Below are 19242 nucleotides of genomic sequence, written 5' to 3' on the forward strand. Positions count from 1 at the left end.
ACATCACTGGCCTCTTAATTAAAAATAAACATGCTTATAATTCATTTACAGGTTGAACAGATCTGCATCTCTTCACACGAGGGACGGACAGACTCTCAGTGTCCAGCTGTGCATGCGTTCTTCAAAGTGCTGCTGCTTGTTCAAACATCTCAATCTCAGTTCGTTAACAGAAACACAACTTTGAGCAAGGGGAACATTCTTCGTTAGACATTTAAAGGAAACATTCCCAGTCCCAGCAGCGGGACGTGGATGTGAGGGCGAGGTTCGATCAGCTGTCCGATAACGCCACCGAGGGCTCCACCCCCGGAGGGACAGGTCCCACCGGTGGCCCGGTGGGCAGCTGCTGCGCTGCTCCGGCTCCTCCTGTACAGGAGCTGTTATTCTGTCTCCAAAGTGGATAAAGGCTTAAAGGGAGTTGAGTATAAAGCAGCTGACAGGAGCTGCAGCAACGACACGTGTATGTTGTGGATGTCAGATTCCAGCAGGAGCTTCGTCTTAGCTTAGCTTGGTTTGAGCTCAGCAAAAATAGCACCTCCTCAGGGCTGATTTCTACCAAAATAAAATATCGATCCCTGCCGGCCGACGGCTGCCTGCCGCGGAGCACTTGGCCCGACACCACCAATCAAGTCATTTCCCACCTCTAACGGCCGCATCCCGACAATCGAAGCTCTCAGCTGTGTCTCTGTGTTGGAGGCAGATTGTCAAAGCTCATAAATGCTCTGTGCGGATACAAATCTCTATGATAGGTCTGAAAATAAAAGCTAAAAATAGATCGGACACTTCAAATATGAATTTCCTCCCCCAAATAAGGGGCATATATATATCTATATAATTATATATCTGATGAAAATTAAACGTGCCTGCAAAAGTGTGTGTGTGTGTGTGTGTTGGCATCCACGAGGACGAACCAGAGTGGACGAACGGTCACGTAACAAGAAGCGCGTGTGGCCACGGGAGCACGCCACGTTAAGACGGGCAGGCTAAAATGGATGGCTCCACATCAGGACGTTCAAGCACGCGCACACTGTGACATTCTGGTTTTATTCCTACCCAAGATGTGGTACAAAAGAAAAGGACAAACCTTGAGAATATTCGTTCTCTTTTTTCACATCGAAGCTAGTACATTTAAAATGGAAGATAAATTCAACAGACTGGAACACGGAACTTCAAGTGGTGACTTACAAGCTTGAGTGATGTATGTTTGCTTGGTTAAACCTTCAGACTAACAAGCATGCACAATTGTTTCACTACCATGGTGTCAAATTATGCACAGCAGATCATTTGGATGTTCAGTACAGCTGAAGGTCATGACCCTTCCAGCCCTGGGATGGCTGATGTTACCCATCTAAATTAGCACGGTTCAGGGCCTGTTAGCAACGGCTCAAGCTAATCTGGTCAACACCAGCTATGTACACATACAGCACATACATTTATTCTAGGCGTTTCAAATTAAACAGATTAATATATCTAGAATCATATATTACACAGATGTCAATTATCCTTATTTTATTCTTTTCTTTGGAACAATGAACACACAGAGAGGAAAAGAAAACTCCTTTAGAAAGTTATTTGTCCATGAGAGTTATCCAACAGTGTCCGTGTTTGGACCAGGGAGGTGAAGCCCCAGTTCACAGATGTGGCGCAACGGAATCCAGCTGGTTTCAAAAGTGACTGGTGTTGAAGGTGGCTCAGAACAATGTGCTGCGTTACAAGAGCAGGGGCTGCTGGGAAATGGGGGCGTCGCCTGGTGCGGAGGGGGCGTGGCTAAAGTAAAACAGGCATTTCACAGGTTCACTGAGGGACAGAACATAGAGGGGGAGCGAGGTCGGGGTGCGAAGCGGGTCAGTTCCTCAGATTATGACAAGGCGTCCCTCAGCAGAGCGCACAGCAGGAGCAGGACGGCCGGGCCGCAGCCGCAGGATGTCCTCGTCCCTGCAGACAGGACACAAGCAGTCAGGACACAACCAGGACACAAGCAGGACACAACCAGGACACAAGCAGTCAGGACACAACCAGGACACAAGCAGTCAGGACACAAGCAGTCAGGACACAAGCAGTCAGGACACAAGCAGTCAGGACACAACCAGTCAGGACACAAGTAGTCAGGACACAAGTAGTCAGGACACAACCAGGACACAAGCAGACAGGACACAAGCAGTCAGGACACAAGCAGGACACAAGCAGGACACAAGCAGTCAGGACACAACCAGGACACAAGCAGTCAGGACACAAGCAGTCAGGACACAACCAGGACACAAGCAGTCAGGACACAACCAGGACACAAGCAGTCAGGACACAAGCAGTCAGGACACAACCAGGACACAAGCAGTCAGGACACAAGCAGGACACAAGCAGTCAGGACACAAGCAGGACACAAGCAGGACACAAGCAGTCAGGACACAACCAGGACACAAGCAGTCAGGACACAAGCAGTCAGGACACAAGCAGTCAGGACACAACCAGGACACAACCAGGACACAAGCAGTCAGGACACAAGCAGGACACAAGCAGTCAGGACACAAGCAGTCAGGACACAAGCAGTCAGGACACAAGCAGTCAGGACACAAGCAGGACACAAGCAGTCAGGACACAAGCAGGACACAGCAGTCAGGACACAAGCAGGACACAAGCAGTCAGGACACAAGCAGTCAGGACACAAGCAGTCAGGACACAACCAGGACACAAGCAGTCAGGACCAGTCAGGACACAAGCAGTCAGGACCAGTCAGGACACAACCAGGACACAAGCAGTCAGGACCAGTCAGGACACAACCAGTCAGGACACAACCAGTCAGGACACAACCAGTCAGGACACAACCAGTCAGGACACAACCAGGACACAACCAGTCAGGACACAACCAGTCAGGACACAAGCAGTCAGGACACAACCAGTCAGGACACAACCAGTCAGGACACAAGTAGTCAGGACGCAACCAGTCAGGACACAACCAGTCAGGACACAAGTAGTCAGGACGCAACCAGTCAGGACACAAGCAGGACACAACCAGTCAGGACCAGTCAGGACCAGTTAGGACACAACCCGTCAGGACCAGTCAGGACACAACCAGGACACAACCAGTCAGGACACAAGCAGTCAGGACACAACCAGTCAGGACACAACCAGTCAGGACACAACCCAGTACCAGCCCAGTACCAGCCCAGAACCAGCCCAGTACCAGCCCAGAACCAGCCCAGTACCAGCCCAGTACCAGCCCAGTACCAGCCCAGAGCCAGCCCAGAACCAGCCCAGTACCAGCCCAGTACCAGCCCAGTACCAGCCCAGTACCAGCCCAGAACCAGCCCAGTACCAGCCCAGTGAGACCCACATAAACATGAGTGAGAACATCGTGAAAGGAGCAGGTTCAAACCACCAGAAGGTCAACGTTTTATTATCCCAAAGCTTTGAGTTAAAAACAACAACAGAACCGGGCCAGAATGACGTTTATTCGGAGGAGAGCTGCATAAATGTGTGCTAAAGTATTTCCTAGCCTGCGGATGTGGGAAAACAAAGAGCGGGTTTGAAAGAGAGATCAAGGCAGGCGGCACCAAAAGAGGCCGAATTATTCAGTCGGGCGGCGGCTCGGGTCCTGCGTCAGGAGAAGGTTCTGCGGCTCTGTTCCGTGCGGGTTCCCGGGCCAACGGGGAGGGCTTGGACGGCCTTGGAGGAATGGAGGAACCCGCTGGTCCGATCCCAGTGACATCGTCGGCGTTTCCCGCTCAGTTACACGACCGTTGGGTCTCGTGGTCGGAACCGGAAAGAAGAAATATGCAAATGAGGAGCGCCAGGTGTCCTTTAGCTGTGGTTGCTTCCCGGTTTGGGATATCTCTGCCGGATGCCCACGTAGTTGTGGGCGGAGCCAGAACCCAGGCACAGCTGGGCAACATCAGCTCCACATCAGTCTCTTCTGGGTCCGGGACCCCAGGAAGCCACGTGAAGGATCCGTGGTGCTGGGTTTATTCCACTCACTGGATCAGATTACAGCCCAAATGCTTTATTGATTTTACCTCCACCCAGAAGAGGCTCCTTAAAACATCAGAACAACATTTTAAAGAAAACGAGGTAAAAACGCAGCTGCCCTCCTTTGACCTCTGACCCTCAAATGCCTGTTTTTAGCCTTTTTTGTTGTTCCAGCCTGAGTATTGACAACAAGGCTGGAAGGAAATGATCTGTTGGGTGGCACAAACAGAAATTCCAACAAATTCACACATTAGGCTCTTAAATGTTCATGGAAAATCCAGAGGTGTCCACCCACAGCCTGTGGTTTATTGGGGCCCATCATGGGGGCCACACTTGAGCTCTTAGCCCCTGGAACAGTGTAGAACTGTCCTATTGTGTTGTCTCTTAGCAACAGTGAGAGTTGCACTCCAGCGGCCAAACACCTCAGCACACCTGGAAGTCAACACAGATGCTAGCAGAGACAGCTAGCTGAGAGGAAGATCTGAAGGACCCGCGTTAGCATACAGCAAGGCTTTGGTCCCGTGGAGGGTGTGGATCGCCATCACATGTGCTGTCCAGTGGTGACACATCTGTTTCTGGTTCAATGTTAGACAGGATCTGATGATGTCAGACTGAACCGGACTGTGAAACCTGAACCTGTCCTGAGGAAGAACCCCAGAGGACGAGCTGGTCTCCTATAACAGGAGCAGGAAGTCCTGTAAAATCACGACAGAGAGAAAGATCACACTTTTGCTGCGTGAGAACACAACATCCTGTTTGGTGTAATGAAGCAGCCCATAATATGCTGCAGCGTTGGGCTCCCTCCGGTTTGCTGTGATGAAGCCACACTTGAAGAGAACACTGGGTAGAATGTTATTCATACATTATTGATTTACTGTTGTGTTTTTATGCTTTAGTGGCCCTTTAGAAAGCAATTTTTCAGTTCGGCTGTCTGAAAGAACACACACACACACACACACACACACGCACACACACACACACACACACACGCACACACACACACACAGTGGGGTGTGTAGCGATGAGTGTGTCTGGTGAGACACAACCTGAGAAAGTACAGTAAATGGAGCAAAGAAATCGATTTCAGCAACACACGGTCTCCATTAATATGCTAATTATACTGAAGCTTTTTATTTTCACACTTTGGATCATTTTCCTTCTGGCTTAATTTTACAATAATTACTGACAAACACCGATAATAAGTGTCTGTTGTTGGGGGACTGCACAGAGTCCCAACACGAGTCCCCACAAGTCAGGATTGAGCAGGCACAGGGGGCGACTCAGGAATGGATTTGGTCACGCTGGACGACGTTGTCTCACAACATTCAGAGGCTTGGACCAAGGCTTGGACCAGGACCGCTCAGTGTCCTCCGGTCCCTTCAGGAACGTCTCTGGGACCAGGACCGCTCAGTGTCCTCCGGTCCCTTCAGGAACGTCTCTGGGACCAGGACCGCTCAGTGTCCTCCGGTCCCTTCAGGAACGTCTCTGGGACCAGGACCGCTCAGTGTCCTCCGGTCCCTTCAGGAACGTCTCTGGGACCAGGACCGCTCAGTGTCCTCCGGTCCCTTCAGGAACGTCTCTGGGACCAGGACCGCTCAGTGTCCTCCGGTCCCTTCAGGAACGTCTCTGGGACCAGGACCGCTCAGTGTCCTCCGGTCCCTTCAGGAACGTCTCTGGGACCAGGACCGCTCAGTGTCCTCCGGTCCCTTCAGGAACGTCTCTGGGACCAGGACCGCTCAGTGTCCTCCGGTCCCTTCAGGAACGTCCCTGGGACCAGGACCGCTCAGTGTCCTCCGGTCCCTTCAGGAACGTCCCTGGGACCAGGACCGCTCAGTGTCCTCCGGTCCCTTCAGGAACGTCCCTGGGACCAGGACCGCTCAGTGTCCTCCGGTCCCTTCAGGAACGTCCCTGGGACCAGGACCGCTCAGTGTCCTCTGGTCCCTTCAGGAACGTCTCTGGGACCAGGACCGCTCAGTGTCCTCCGGTCCCTTCAGGAACGTCTCTGGGACCAGGACCGCTCAGTGTCCTCCGGTCCCTTCAGGAACGTCCCTGGGACCAGGACCGCTCAGTGTCCTCCGGTCCCTTCAGGAACGTCCCTGGGACCAGGACCGCTCAGTGTCCTCCGGTCCCTTCAGGAACGTCCCTGGGACCAGGACCGCTCAGTGTCCTCCGGTCCCTTCAGGAACGTCCCTGGGACCAGGACCGCTCAGTGTCCTCTGGTCCCTTCAGGAACGTCCCTGGGACCAGGACCGCTCAGTGTCCTCTGGTCCCTTCAGGAACGTCCCTGGGACCAGGACCGCTCAGTGTCCTCTGGTCCCTTCAGGAACGTCTCTGGGACCAGGACCGCTCAGTGTCCTCTGGTCCCTTCAGGAACGTCCCTGGGACCAGGACCGCTCAGTGTCCTCCGGTCCCTTCAGGAACGTCTCTGGGACCAGGACCGCTCAGTGTCCTCCGGTCCCTTCAGCAACGTCTCTGGGACCAGGACCGCTCAGTGTCCTCTGGTCCCTTCAGGAACGTCCCTGGGACCAGGACCGCTCAGTGTCCTCCGGTCCCTTCAGGAACGTCCCTGGGACCAGGACTGCTCAGTGTCCTCTGGTCCTTTCAGGAACGTCCCTGGGACCAGGACCGCTCAGTGTCCTCCGGTCCTTTCAGGAACGTCCCGGGGACCAGGACCGCTCAGTGTCCTTTGGTCCCTTCAGCAACGTCTCTGGGACCAGGACCGCTCAGTGTCCTCTGGTCCTTTCAGGAACATCCCTGGGACCAGGACCGCTCAGTGTCCTCTTGTCCCTTCAGGAACGTCTGTGGGACCAGGACCGCTCAGTGTCCTCTTGTCCCTTCAGGAACGTCTGTGGGACCAGGACCGCTCAGTGTCCTCCGGTCCCTTCAGGAACGTCTGTGGGACCAGGACCGCTCAGTGTCCTCTGGTCCTTTCAGGAACGTCCCGGGGACCAGGACCGCTCAGTGTCCTCTTGTCCCTTCAGGAACGTCTGTGGGACCAGGACCGCTCAGTGTCCTCTTGTCCCTTCAGGAACGTCTCTGCCAATGTTTCAGCATCACTAATAACATGAGTGCGTCTCTGGCTCTGAGGACAGTGCACGAGCCAGGCTAACGAGGACCGGTTCTGGGCTCTGGCTGCACTATCTGCCTGTGCTGCTCCGTCCAGCAGCGGAGCACACGTCAGCGCACCAGAACCGAGGGTGGTTTGCTCAGGTCCGAGAGCTGCGTTGGCTTTGGGACACGTCCCACCGGTCCACCCTCTTCCTTTATTAACCTGTTATTACTGCTCTGTCGTGCAGCTCTACGGGTTTCTGCCTGCTGGACGATCTAGCGGCCATCTTGGTCTGGGGACCGGTTGGTTTCCCCGACGACCGCCGGCTGGGATGCTGCAACAGATGTCCACCGGGGTCGACGTGCACATGCATGGGCACGTGGAGGAGCGGCCCCCTGCAGAGGTGCCCGGGCGGCTTTTACGCCTGCAGGGTCGGACTCTGGACCTGGACCTCCACAGAGGTGCTGCTGCTGCTGCTCCTCCAGGTAAAGACCTCCACAGAGGTGCTGCTGCGTCCTCCAGGTAAAGACCTCCACAGAGGTGCTGCTGCGTCCTCCAGGTAAAGACCTCCACAGAGGTGCTGCTGCGTCCTCCAGGTAAACACCTCCACAGAGGTGCTGCTGCGTCCTCCAGGTAAAGACCTCCACAGAGGTGCTGCTGCGTCCTCCAGGTAAAGACCTCCACAGAGGTGCTGCTGCGTCCTCCAGGTAAACACCTCCACAGAGGTGCTGCTGCGTCCTCCAGGTAAACACCTCCACAGAGGTGCTGCTGCGTCCTCCAGGTAAACACCTCCACAGAGGTGCTGCTGCGCCCCCCAGGTAAAGACCTCCACAGAGGTGCTGCTGCGTCCTCCAGGTAAAGACCTCCACAGAGGTGCTGCTGCGTCCTCCAGGTAAACACCTCCACAGAGGTGCTGCTGCGCCCTCCAGGTAAAGACCTCCACAGAGGTGCTGCTGCGTCCTCCAGGTAAACACCTCCACAGAGGTGCTGCTGCGTCCTCCAGGTAAACACCTCCACAGAGGTGCTGCTGCGTCCTCCAGGTAAAGACCTCCACAGAGGTGCTGCTGCGTCCTCCAGGTAAAGACCTCCACAGAGGTGCTGCTGCGTCCTCCAGGTAAACACCTCCACAGAGGTGCTGCTGTGAGCTCACAAACACCCACCAAGAACGTGCGGTTGCTCGGCCACATTTATCCGTCACCAGCAGGAGGAGCGTTTCCACCCACTTCCTGTCGGGATCCATGTTGGTCCCTTCAAATCAGTTCCATTAACGCGGAGCTGAATCCAGACACGGAAGCAGGGCGATAAAGGAGGGAGGTTTGTGACTCGGAGCCGGAGCGGCGTGCACGTCTCATGGCTGCATGCTGCTCCGCGGTGAGTCAGGCTGCGTCCCGAGCATCCGTGTCCCCGGGCTGAATGAGGAGGTGTATCTATGTGGGCCAGACACCGTTTTAGGGATTCTGCCTGCGTGCTGGGCCGGGTGGAGGCACAATGAGCGCACTCCATTTTGTCCTTAACCCTTCCACAACGCGCCGCTGTTGCCAAGAAGGTTTGGCTCAGGGAAATGATGGGATGCGGAATAGAAATTGGAGCCCAGTGAGGCTGTCAGGTTAAGTGAAGCAGGGAGGAGAAACGTGGCGTGATGCCAGTTCATCCCGGTCCCACTGGCCCGCTCATTGCCCGGTGGCCAGGTCCCGGATGGGCGGGGCCACAGCTGCTGGGCCGCCGTGTGTGGATAACACAGCAGCATCTTCACCCCGGGAGGGGGGCTGTGGAGCAGGCAACATCTAAGACGTGTGCGCACTCCTTTTGGGTCTAACCCCCCCACTTCCCCCGGCAGCAGCAAGGTGGCCCTTTCTAGATGTTGGTGCTAATATGTTAGCTGGAGCAAAGGAACCGTTCCCTCCGTGGAGCCACATCAGGACACTTCAGGCTCTAACCTGGGAACCATCATCCATCAGAAGGTCTGATTCTGCAGAGCCCACAGGGGAGCCACAGGCTAAAGCTAGCAGCTAACTGATGTTGGTGCTAATATGTTAGCTGGAGCAAAGGAACCGTTCCCTCCGTGGAGCTACATCAGGACACTTCAGGCTCTAACCTGGGAACCCTCATCCATCAGAAGGTCTGATTCTGCAGAGCCCACAGGGGAGCCACAGGCTAAAGCTAGCAGCTAACTGTGCTGCGTTGCCTCGTAAAACAGCCCAAACTAAAAACTCTCTGATACCTTCAGATGCGGCTTCCTCTTCTCCTGGCGGAGCCACATTCAAACACTCGTTATTCCGGGTTCTGACAGACAGACTCACCCCGGAATGTTTTTCCACACAGAAGCGGAGCCGAAGCTTCTGTAGTTTGCAGGAAACCAACCGTCAAAGGTTTTTCCTGCGCGACACGGCGAGCTCAGCAAGCTAAACGCAGCTGCCGGTCGGCGGAGGCTGTGGAGCTCCTCTCCTGGCTTCTGACGGTTGCCATGCCTCCCAATAAAGACGTGAGACGGATCCACCTCAGCATTCATCTCTGATGACTGGTTGCCATTTCAGCACCGCTCAGGGAAAACGGCACCGTGAGTTCTGCCTTTGGGTCACTGCCAGCATGCAGGAGCTGCTTCTGAAGCCCCATCAGGGCTTTGGTGGCGCTAAACTCATGAAAGGCTCTTCCTGGCGCGCAGCTCCTCCACTTTAAACGTGTGAAATGTCGCATTAGGACGAAAAGACGAGAGCGAGTCGTGTTTTGAGATGTTAATGTTTTGAGATGTTAATGTTGTCGATGATTGAGACGTTTGTGCAGCAAATGGACCGTTTTCTCTCATGGCTTCGCTGGTTGCTGCACTCCAGGCATGGCTGCACGAGCGAGAAGAGTCGCCGGAGTCACGGGAGCGTTTCATCCAACAGCAGATGGAGGTCCCACAAAGATCAGCTGCTCCTCCACAGACAGGAGCCCCTTGTTCAGTAGAGCAGGACTATTCAAGGCTGAGGGGATAGTTAATCAGGATCAGGAGCCTGCCAGCCCTGGTCCCTGGCCCCAGGAACCAGCTCAGCCCGAACACACCTGGGACTTCAGTGGCCTTTTCTGGCCCCTGACCTACGGGGGGGGCTGAGACTCAGGTGACCCACGTTCTGACTGTTCCAACCACCAACTGGAGCGTGACTCTGCTGCTCTTCTCTACAACTGAGTACACAATAAATGGTTCCTAACCACACTCCAGGGTGTGTGTGTGTGTGTGTGTGTGTGTGCAGAGGGGGGTGCTTATGTAATTGCCCATATGCTGTGCAACATATTTGTTTGTTTGTGCACAGGAACTGGACTGGCCTCCAGGGTCTGGGGGACAACAAGCGCAGCTTCAGGGAGATTTTCTCTTCCTGGGTTTTCCTCTCAGCTCTGCTCCCCTCTGAGGGTTGAGAGGACAACGGTGCTGAGAGAGCGAGGAGGAGCGAGGAGGAGCGAGGAGGAGCGAGGAGGAGCAAGGAGGAGCGAGGAGGAGCGAGGAGGAGCGAGGACAAGTGAAAACGAGCGAGGACGAGCAAAAACGAGCGAGGAGGAGCGAGGACGAGCTAGGACGAGCGAAAACGAGCGAGGAGGAGCGAGGAGGAGCAAGGAGGAGCGAGGACGAGCAAAAACGAGCGAGGAGGAGCGAGGACGAGCTAGGACGAGCGAAAACGAGCGAGGAGGAGCGAGGACGAGCTAGGACGAGCGAAAACGAGCGAGGAGGAGCGAGGACGAGCGAGGAGGAGCAAGGAGGAGCGAGGACGAGCGAGGAGGAGCAAGGAGGAGCGAGGACGAGCGAGGACGAGCGAGGAGGAGCAAGGAGGAGCGAGGATGAGTGAGGACGAGCGAGGACAAGTGAAAACGAGCGAGGACGAGCAAAAACGAGCGAGGAGGAGCGAGGAGGAGCGAGGAGGACGAGATCTAACGACAGCTGACACACTGCTGGGGAGTCGCTGCAAGCCAACGCCTCTGCTGCTGCTGCTACTACTATAATGCTGCTGCTAATGCTGCTACTATAATGCTGCTGCTAATGCTGCTGCTGCTGCTGCTGCTGCTGCTGCTACTAATGCTGCTGCTGCTACTGCTGCTGCTGCTACTGCTGCTACTATAATGCTGCTGCTAATGCTGCTACTATAATGCTGCTGCTAATGCTGCTGCTGCTGCTGCTGCTGCTACTATAATGCTGCTGCTAATGCTGCTGCTGCTGCTGCTGCTACTATAATGCTGCTGCTAATGCTGCTACTATAATGCTGCTGCTAATGCTGCTGCTGCTGCTGCTGCTGCTACTATAATGCTGCTGCTGCTGCTGCTGCTGCTGCTGCTACTATAATGCTGCTGCTACTGCTGCTACTATAATGCTGCTGCTACTGCTGCTACTATAATGCTGCTGCTACTGCTGCTACTAATGCTGCTGCTGCTGCTGCTGCTGCTACTGCTGCTACTATAATGGTTCTGCTAATGCTGCTGCTGCTGCTACTGCTGCTGCTGCTGCTGCTGCTGCTACTGCTGCTACTATAATGCTGCTGCTGCTACTGCTGCTACTAATGCTGCTGCTAATGCTGCTGCTGCTACTGCTGCTACTATAATGCTGCTGCTACTGCTGCTATTAATGCTGCTGCTAATGCTGCTGCTGCTACTGCTGCTGCTACTACTATAATGCTGCTGCTACTGCTGCTATTAATGCTGCTGCTAATGCTGCTGCTAATGCTGCTACTATAATGCTGCTGCTAATGCTGCTGCTCCTGCTGGTGCTGCTGCCCTCCACCAGCCCCACTGCACCCTCCTCCTCTGTGGACCGTGTGGATAAGGGGCACATCTGCGTTGGCCCAGGTTGAGCTTCACAGCAGCATGTGCCGCTCCTGTCAGGCCTGTGCTGCTGCTAACGTGGAAGCATTTATCAGAGTCAAACACACAGAACGCACCACAACACAGTTGTCAGCACAATGTGCCCCCCATGAACTGCAGCAGTTCCGCCCCAGGGATTCTTTCACATCCTCCCTCTGTCTGGTGACAGGTTACGTGGCTGTGTGCCCGGGGCTGTAGGAGGCTACCAGATCCTGGAGGAAGGCCTTCCTATCTCGGAACCGTCTGGGCTGGTCCAACATGATTGGCGTTCACAGACGAGAACGTCACGGCACGCCGCCAGTGGCACGTCTGACTCTCATTCATCAAGCATCTTTTTCCAGACCCAGACTCAGATAAAACACATAATTCTGCGTATGACTGGGATGGTTGTTGACACGGCCCCCCCACAGTGAGGTCAGAATCAAACAGAGGACCTGGAAGATCAGTCACATAAAATTTGTATGAAGAAGCTTTTAACTGCAGATAGAATCACTAAGAAGCTGGATGACATTTAAAAGCAGTAACGTCCACAACAAGCACAGCAAAGCTCCACCTTCATGTCTCCATGTGAGGAGGGATGAGTGGCTGGAGGGCTGGTGAACACGTGGAAACACGTCTGCAGCCAGCAGAAAACCTCTCAAATGTCCTCCAAAAACAGGAAGTGCGTTGCCATAATTGTCCCCTTTCTACGGCATCGTTTCAAAAATCACCATCTGTTTTTGTGCCAAACCGCTGCAGCATTTTAGCTACAGACACGGGTGTAATTATTGTCAGTGCTGCATATAACTGACATGAATGGATCCATCTGTATCGCTACCAGACACCAGGAAAAACCCTGGAAATGAGAACTTTACATGTACGTGTTGATTGCCTTCTCTAATTAGCTGCTGTTTAACCCATGAGCACAACGCAGCTTTATGGACTGGTAACGCAGCCTTATGTACTGGTAACGCAGCTTTATGGACTGGTAACGCAGCTTTATGGACTGGTAACGCAGCCTTATGGACTGGTAACGCGGCTTTATGTACTGGTAACGCAGCCTTATGGACTGGTAACGCAGCTTTATGGACTGGTAACGCAGCTTTATGTACTGGTAACGCAGCCTTATGGACTGGTAACGCAGCTTTATGGACTGGTAACGCAGCTTTATGGACTGGTAACGCAGCTTTATGGACTGGTAACGCAGCTTTATGGACTGGTAACGCAGCTTTATGTACTGGTAACGCAGCTTTATGTACTGGTAACGCAGCCTTATGGACTGGTAACGCAGCTTTATGGACTGGTAACGCAGCTTTATGGACTGGTAACGCAGCTTTATGGACTGGTAACGCAGCCTTATGGACTGGTAACGCAGCTTTATGGACTGGTAACGCAGCTTTATGGACTGGTAACGCAGCTTTATGGACTGGTAACGCAGCCTTATGGACTGGTAACGCAGCTTTATGGACTGGTAACGCAGCCTTATGGACTGGTAACGCAGCCTTATGGACTGGTAACGCAGCTTTATGGACTGGTAACGCAGCTTTATGGACTGGTAACGCAGCTTTATGGACTGGTAACGCAGCTTTATGACTGGTAACGCAGCTTATGGACTGGTAACGCAGCTTTATGGACTGGTATGTTCCCAGTGATCGAGAACATGGATGTCACCTATGGAAGCTTTCTGGCATGTTGTTGGAGCTCCTTGGAGGCATCAGACCCCCCCTCCCCCACAAACACACACACACCACACACACACACACAAACACACAAACACAAACACAAACACACACACACACACACACGGCAGAGCCTCTGGGCCTTACCTGAGCCGGGTTTGTGTTTTGCTTTGTCTGAGGACGCTTGGGAGCTGGAGGTGGAAACCACCCTCTGGTCTGAACTCATGCTGTCTTGGCCCAGAGGTGAGCTGGGCTTTCTGGGCTTCTTGTCTGTCAGGTGCAGCGGGGAGCTCTTCTTGGGTGGGGGTGGCGGGGGTCGCCGTGGCCTGGCCGTGACGTTCACCTTCAGCCAGGCTTGGGCCTTGTACTCCACGATCTCCCCATAGTTGGCCCGCGTCACCCGGCACTCGTACAGTCCTTCGTCGTTCTTGCTGACTCTGGAGATCTGAAGCTTGTGTGAGATATCGTTGCCCTGAACTTTCACTGTCTGCAAGAGGAGATGAAGAAACCAGGATGAAGGTGATGGAATCCATGTCTGATGAAAACATACATTCCAACACTCACCGAGAGGCTGATTCACAGTTGTTGAAATGATAGTTGTCAAAACCCGAATCTGGAATGGTCTATTTATCCTCAAAGGTAAATTCATATGAAATGTATACTATCTGAGGCTGCTAGCTCGAAGAATCTGCATAAGTTATTCATACCTCAGCAAAAAAAGCTCTGGCAGGAAGGAAACACGGGCACTATTTAACCATTAGGACTAGAATGAACCCTGTTTCCTTTCTTTGAGACAGTCAGTTGGGACACCTGATTCTGTTTTGGTCACACACAATTAAAAATGTAATTATTTACTCAAGAGGAACTTGTCTTTAAGTTAAGGACATGAATAATATAAAGACATTCCAGTGGGTCCCCCCAGTCCAACAGCCTGGAGCCTCTGCATTACCTCTGGAGGTGTGTGTGTGTGTGTGTGTGTGTCCTGTGACAGGTTTAACAGCAGAAGGAAGCGACCTCTTGATGATTTCACCCAGGTTTTTGTTAAGAAGATGAAAATAGAACTTCTCTGCTGCTCTGTCTTCCTGGAGTACATAATTACATGCAATTAGACAACCTGATTTTCTTGATTTTGATTGGACAAGAGGCAATCTGCCCACGATGATTAACAACACAAGACAGGGACTTTCAGACAGACAGTGCACTCCCTATTTAATTTTTAATTGATTTAATCACATAGTCAGTTGGATGTAAATTTCCCTCCCAGCAGGCTTCACCCAAAAGATGAAGCTTTTCAGGTAATAAAAACAGTTTTATTATCTGTTGTGCAGCCGCTCGCTGTGGTTCAACTTGTGCTGGTCTGTGTTCAGCGTGCTCTTTATTCCACAATTTTAAAGGTTTCGACATCCAAAACTCCAAAATAATACTTTCTTGTGTTATTTAAGTTATTTTAGTAGAAAACAACCAATAAATGTAATCTCAACAGGCTAATGGCAGAGAAAAGTAATTAAGTAACTGCTGGAACTTTTCGGTTCAAATCTCTCTCGATAGAAACTTTGCGTGTGCACATGTGACACGTGTGAGATCTGTTCAATAAAATATCAGCTGCTGCTGCTTATGGAGAGAAATATACATCAAATAAATGTGACCTTATAATTAAACCGCAGAAAAAAGCTATGAGAATAATTAATGGGACTCGCTCCTGGCAAATTACTGATCAATTATTCATCATTTCAGGAGGCACCACGTTCCATAATTAAAACAAACGAAAACTTATGAACATGACCTACAATTCCACCTAATGATGAAGAGTTCGACAGAGTCATGAGCCCGGCCCAGGCTGACGGGAACAAAGACACAGAACCCATGGAACATGTGAGGAACATGTGAGGAGGAACATGTGAGGAGAAAGATGTGAGGAGAAAGATGTGAGGAGGAACAAGTGAGGAGGAACATGTGAGGAGGAACATGTGAGGAGAAAGATGGGAGGAGGAACATGTGAGGAACATGTGAGGAACATGTGAGGAGGAACATGTGAGGAGGACCATGTGAGGAGAAAGATGTGAGGAGAAAGATGTGAGGAGGAACAAGTGAGGAGGACCATGTGAGGAGGACCATGTGAGGACGATGTGGGGAGGACCATGTGAGGAGGACCATGTGAGGAGGACCATGTGGGGAGGACCATGTGAGGACGATGTGGGGAGGACCATGTGAGGAGGACCATGTGAGGAGGACCATGTGAGGACCATGTGAGGAGGACCATGTGGGGAGGCATGTGAGGACCATGTGAGGAGGAACATGTGAGAGGACCATGTGAGGACCATGTGAGGAGGACCATGTGAGGAGGAACATGTGAGGAGGACCATGTGAGGAGGAACATGTGAGGACCATGTGAGGAGGACCATGTGAGGAGGACCATGTGAGGACCATGTGGGGAGGACCATGTGAGGAGGACCATGTGAGGACCATGTGAGGAGGACCATGTGGAGGAACATGTGAGGAGGACCATGTGAGGAGGACCATGTGAGGAGGACCATGTGGGGAGGACCATGTGAGGAGGACCATGTGAGGAGGACCATGTGAGGAGGACCATGTGAGGAGGACCATGTGAGGACGATGTGGGGAGGACCATGTGAGGAGGACCATGTGAGGAGGACCATGTGAGGAGGACCATGTGAGGACCATGTGAGGAGGACCATGTGAGGAGGACCATGTGAGGAGGACCATGTGAGGAGGACCATGTGAGGGCAGGTCCCCACCGTGCTCTGATCAGTCCGAGTCAGCGTTTTTCAGGGAACTGTCAGCATCCATCCAGGTGCTTCACTGGTCTCTTCCAACTCAACGTCCCAGCTCTTGGGGCTCCAGGTGGCTTTAAACTGAGAGATTTGGATGGACCCAAATAAGCTAGCTGGGTAGAAAGAGGCAGCTGCATTCACTGAAGCTTTGATGATCCAGCTGTGTTCACACAACATCTGCCGTATTGTTTAGGTTGAACTTCCATTGGGTAATAACGATGCTGCCTTCAGAGCTGCCAATTACCTTCCATGTTGTGGCATTTCTGTTCCTCACGCTGCCACGGCTGGACTGGCAGGGAGGCTGGAAACACACGCGGAGCGGCAGAACGGGGATGAAAGGGGGCGCAGTCGTTCTGGAGCAGGAAGGGAAGCACTTTGGCTCTAATAATACACCGCCGCTGATTTCCCTGATTATCCCCTTTCTCTCCCTGAAAGTGTGATTCAGGGAAATCAGCTGCCGTTGTCTTCTGCTGGAAAGGAACGCGAGCGGCGCCGGGACGGCAGCTTTCAACTTACACTTATTTTTGTCCCCTCGTCATCTGGATCAGGTTCCGATATCATCTCCATCTGTGAACAAGAAAAGCAGCGGAGAGAAAGGGGGGTTTAGAAAAGTGATGTTTCATGCAGGGAGATGTGACTCGTGAAAATTACATGACTCCGACTCCAAAAGCATCTCCTCAATCCGCCGGTGCAGATAAATCTTTCAGGCTGACCCTGAGCCCCCGAGAGGCTGCAGATGGTTTCCAGATGCTGCCACCAATGAAGAGGGCAGCACCAGGTCACCACCAGACTGGTTGAGATTGGAGCTGGAGGAACGTTCAGGAACGTTGACGTTCCTCTGGTCTTAATTGTAGTTTGGCTAAAAGCAAAGCTAACCCTCAATCAAAGGCTTGGTTCCTGCAGCTGCTGAGCACCCATGACGCAGGCAGCAGTCAGCACGTTCCAGGGCCGAGAGCTGAGCCTTCAGTCGACAGCCTGCGCGGTAATTTATTTATGACGGCTGTCATCTAATTATCCCACATTGGCTTCAAAATGGATGTTTGCCCAGACATAAAAGAAAACAGAGCGAAAAGTTGACTTCCTGCAGCAGAGGAGGCTCGAGAGAAGTAAGTTTTCCTCCCGCTGGCAGAAGGACGAGACGGCCAGTTGTGAGCATTGCCCCCCCCCCCGGTGCTTAATTAGCTCCGAGGAGCCGGGTGTGTCTCTTTCCAGGATGTTCCAGCAGACACATGATTAATGAGAAGAATTAGGAGCCATCTCGCCGTCTCACGTGACTCTTCCATCTCCGCTCCGCTCACACACTCGGCCGCTGCCTTTGTGCCGTGATGAAGCAGAAATAATTGACCTCCATCGGATTGGGCTGCAGCATTTGCCGCCATCCATCACAGCCCCCTCGTCAGAGTGTGTGGAGAGCGGCTTTCACGAGCCACCTGAGGAACGTTGTGGTGACACAGCTTGGCTCCACCTCCTCCGTGGTGCTCACACACCAGCAAGACACGGAGACCCAGAAGGGGGCCGCTACACGCCTCGATTGCTCCTTAACGTTCATTGTCCCCTATGAGGCGAATAAAATGGCTTTTCATTTCCAAGTAGTTTTAATTAAAATCCTCCAGTTACTCACAAACACCATCAACCTGAGCCACTGATGAGTAAGTTAGCAGTGGGGAGGGGGGGTCCTTCCATGCCTCATCCAGGCTGAACTCTCCACCCAAACTGGAAACGATCCAGTTGTAGACAGGAAGTGATGTCATGAGTGATGCCCTGCTGGGCTCTCCTCCATCTCTGGACTGTGCTGAGGACGCAGCACCATGTCCTGGAGATCCTGGACGGAAGCCACGTGGACCCCCAACCCCCGGTGGTCACCATGGCAACAATCATTCCTTTTTACGTCAGGTGACACTGACGAACGTTCTTAAATGGGCAGATTTGATTAATTGAGTCTAAATTAATGACGATGTCATCGAACTGCTTGATGACGCCAACTGACCGTGGTCTCCGTTCTCCACAGAACCGCAGACAGAACAAAGAAACGTGATCTCATCTGGACAGAACCAGCTGCCAACACACCCTCCAAAGGTGAGGCTGGACTGTCAGCACCATCTTCCAAGTTAGAAATTCCATTTTTAAAGACCTTTCTCCTCATTTTGGAAGCTCCTGTCTGCTCAGATGGAGAGTGCTTATATCATAATTAGATCCACCCTCAGCAGCTTCAGTCTTCTGGCTTCCTGTTCCGGGTCTTGGCTGGATCTGGGAAGGTTTGGAAGCTGAGAATTCCGCTATCTCAGTCTGTCTTTAGCAGCAAACGTCACAAATTGGGGCCAAAGGGTTCCACCCCCGTCCTGGTCGGGCAGCCAAGGCCCCATGACTGATACCGCTGATGACTTTGGGAGCTTAATTCTGAGGAACAGGAGATCATGAAGGTCACTCTGGTTCGGTTCAAATGCATTCAGAATAAATCCACTTGTTGGAGGGTCGCGCACACATTTGTGAACCTCTATGTTCAGGTTTGGGTTTTAACCGGACCCGGAAGCAGGCGAGAACCCAGTGATAAAAAGTCCAAACTAAGTTTTATTTAACCAACACAAAAACGGCGGTCCTCCTGGACTGCAGGGAAGCACCAGCTCAGACTTCTGGGTCGGGTTCTGCTCGTTGCACAAGTCCAGCAGGACGGCATGAAGACCTCAAACGAGCAGGGAGGCCAAAACACTCCGACGCTGGTTGAGGCGCTCCCTCCTTAAAGAGGCGGCCTGATGGAGATCGCCCACAGGTGCGCCTGCCTGCAGCACCAGCTGGTGCTCATCGACTCCTCCACGCCCCCTGCAGGAGGAACCAAACACAACCCCTGGACCCCAACACCCTGATCGTTAAAAAAGTGCTGCCTGGCATATTTTAGTCCACACATGAAGCTAGCTCCCGACCCAGATGACATTTAGGAGGATCTTGCCTGGATTAAGAGGGTTGC

The 19242-nt window shown here is 52.8% G+C and overlaps 1 protein-coding gene across 1 annotated transcript in view; it reads right to left on the reverse strand.

The window, feature by feature from the left end:
* Positions 1-1022: 1022 nt before the first annotated feature.
* The window catches only part of vstm2a (V-set and transmembrane domain containing 2A), a 43949-nt gene continuing 25729 nt past the window's right edge, over positions 1023-19242 (reverse strand). Inside the window, exons 2-4 of the mRNA XM_057012293.1 lie at positions 16797-16847; positions 13636-13975; positions 1023-1932 (exon numbers count right to left, since the gene is read on the reverse strand). Coding sequence (XP_056868273.1) covers positions 1856-1932; positions 13636-13975; positions 16797-16847 — 468 coding nt within the window. The 3' untranslated portion in view covers positions 1023-1855. The remainder of the gene's footprint in view (positions 1933-13635; positions 13976-16796; positions 16848-19242) is intronic.

Source organism: Takifugu flavidus, chromosome 17 (genome assembly GCF_003711565.1).
Source record: "Takifugu flavidus isolate HTHZ2018 chromosome 17, ASM371156v2, whole genome shotgun sequence".
Lineage (NCBI taxonomy): Eukaryota > Metazoa > Chordata > Actinopteri > Tetraodontiformes > Tetraodontidae > Takifugu > Takifugu flavidus.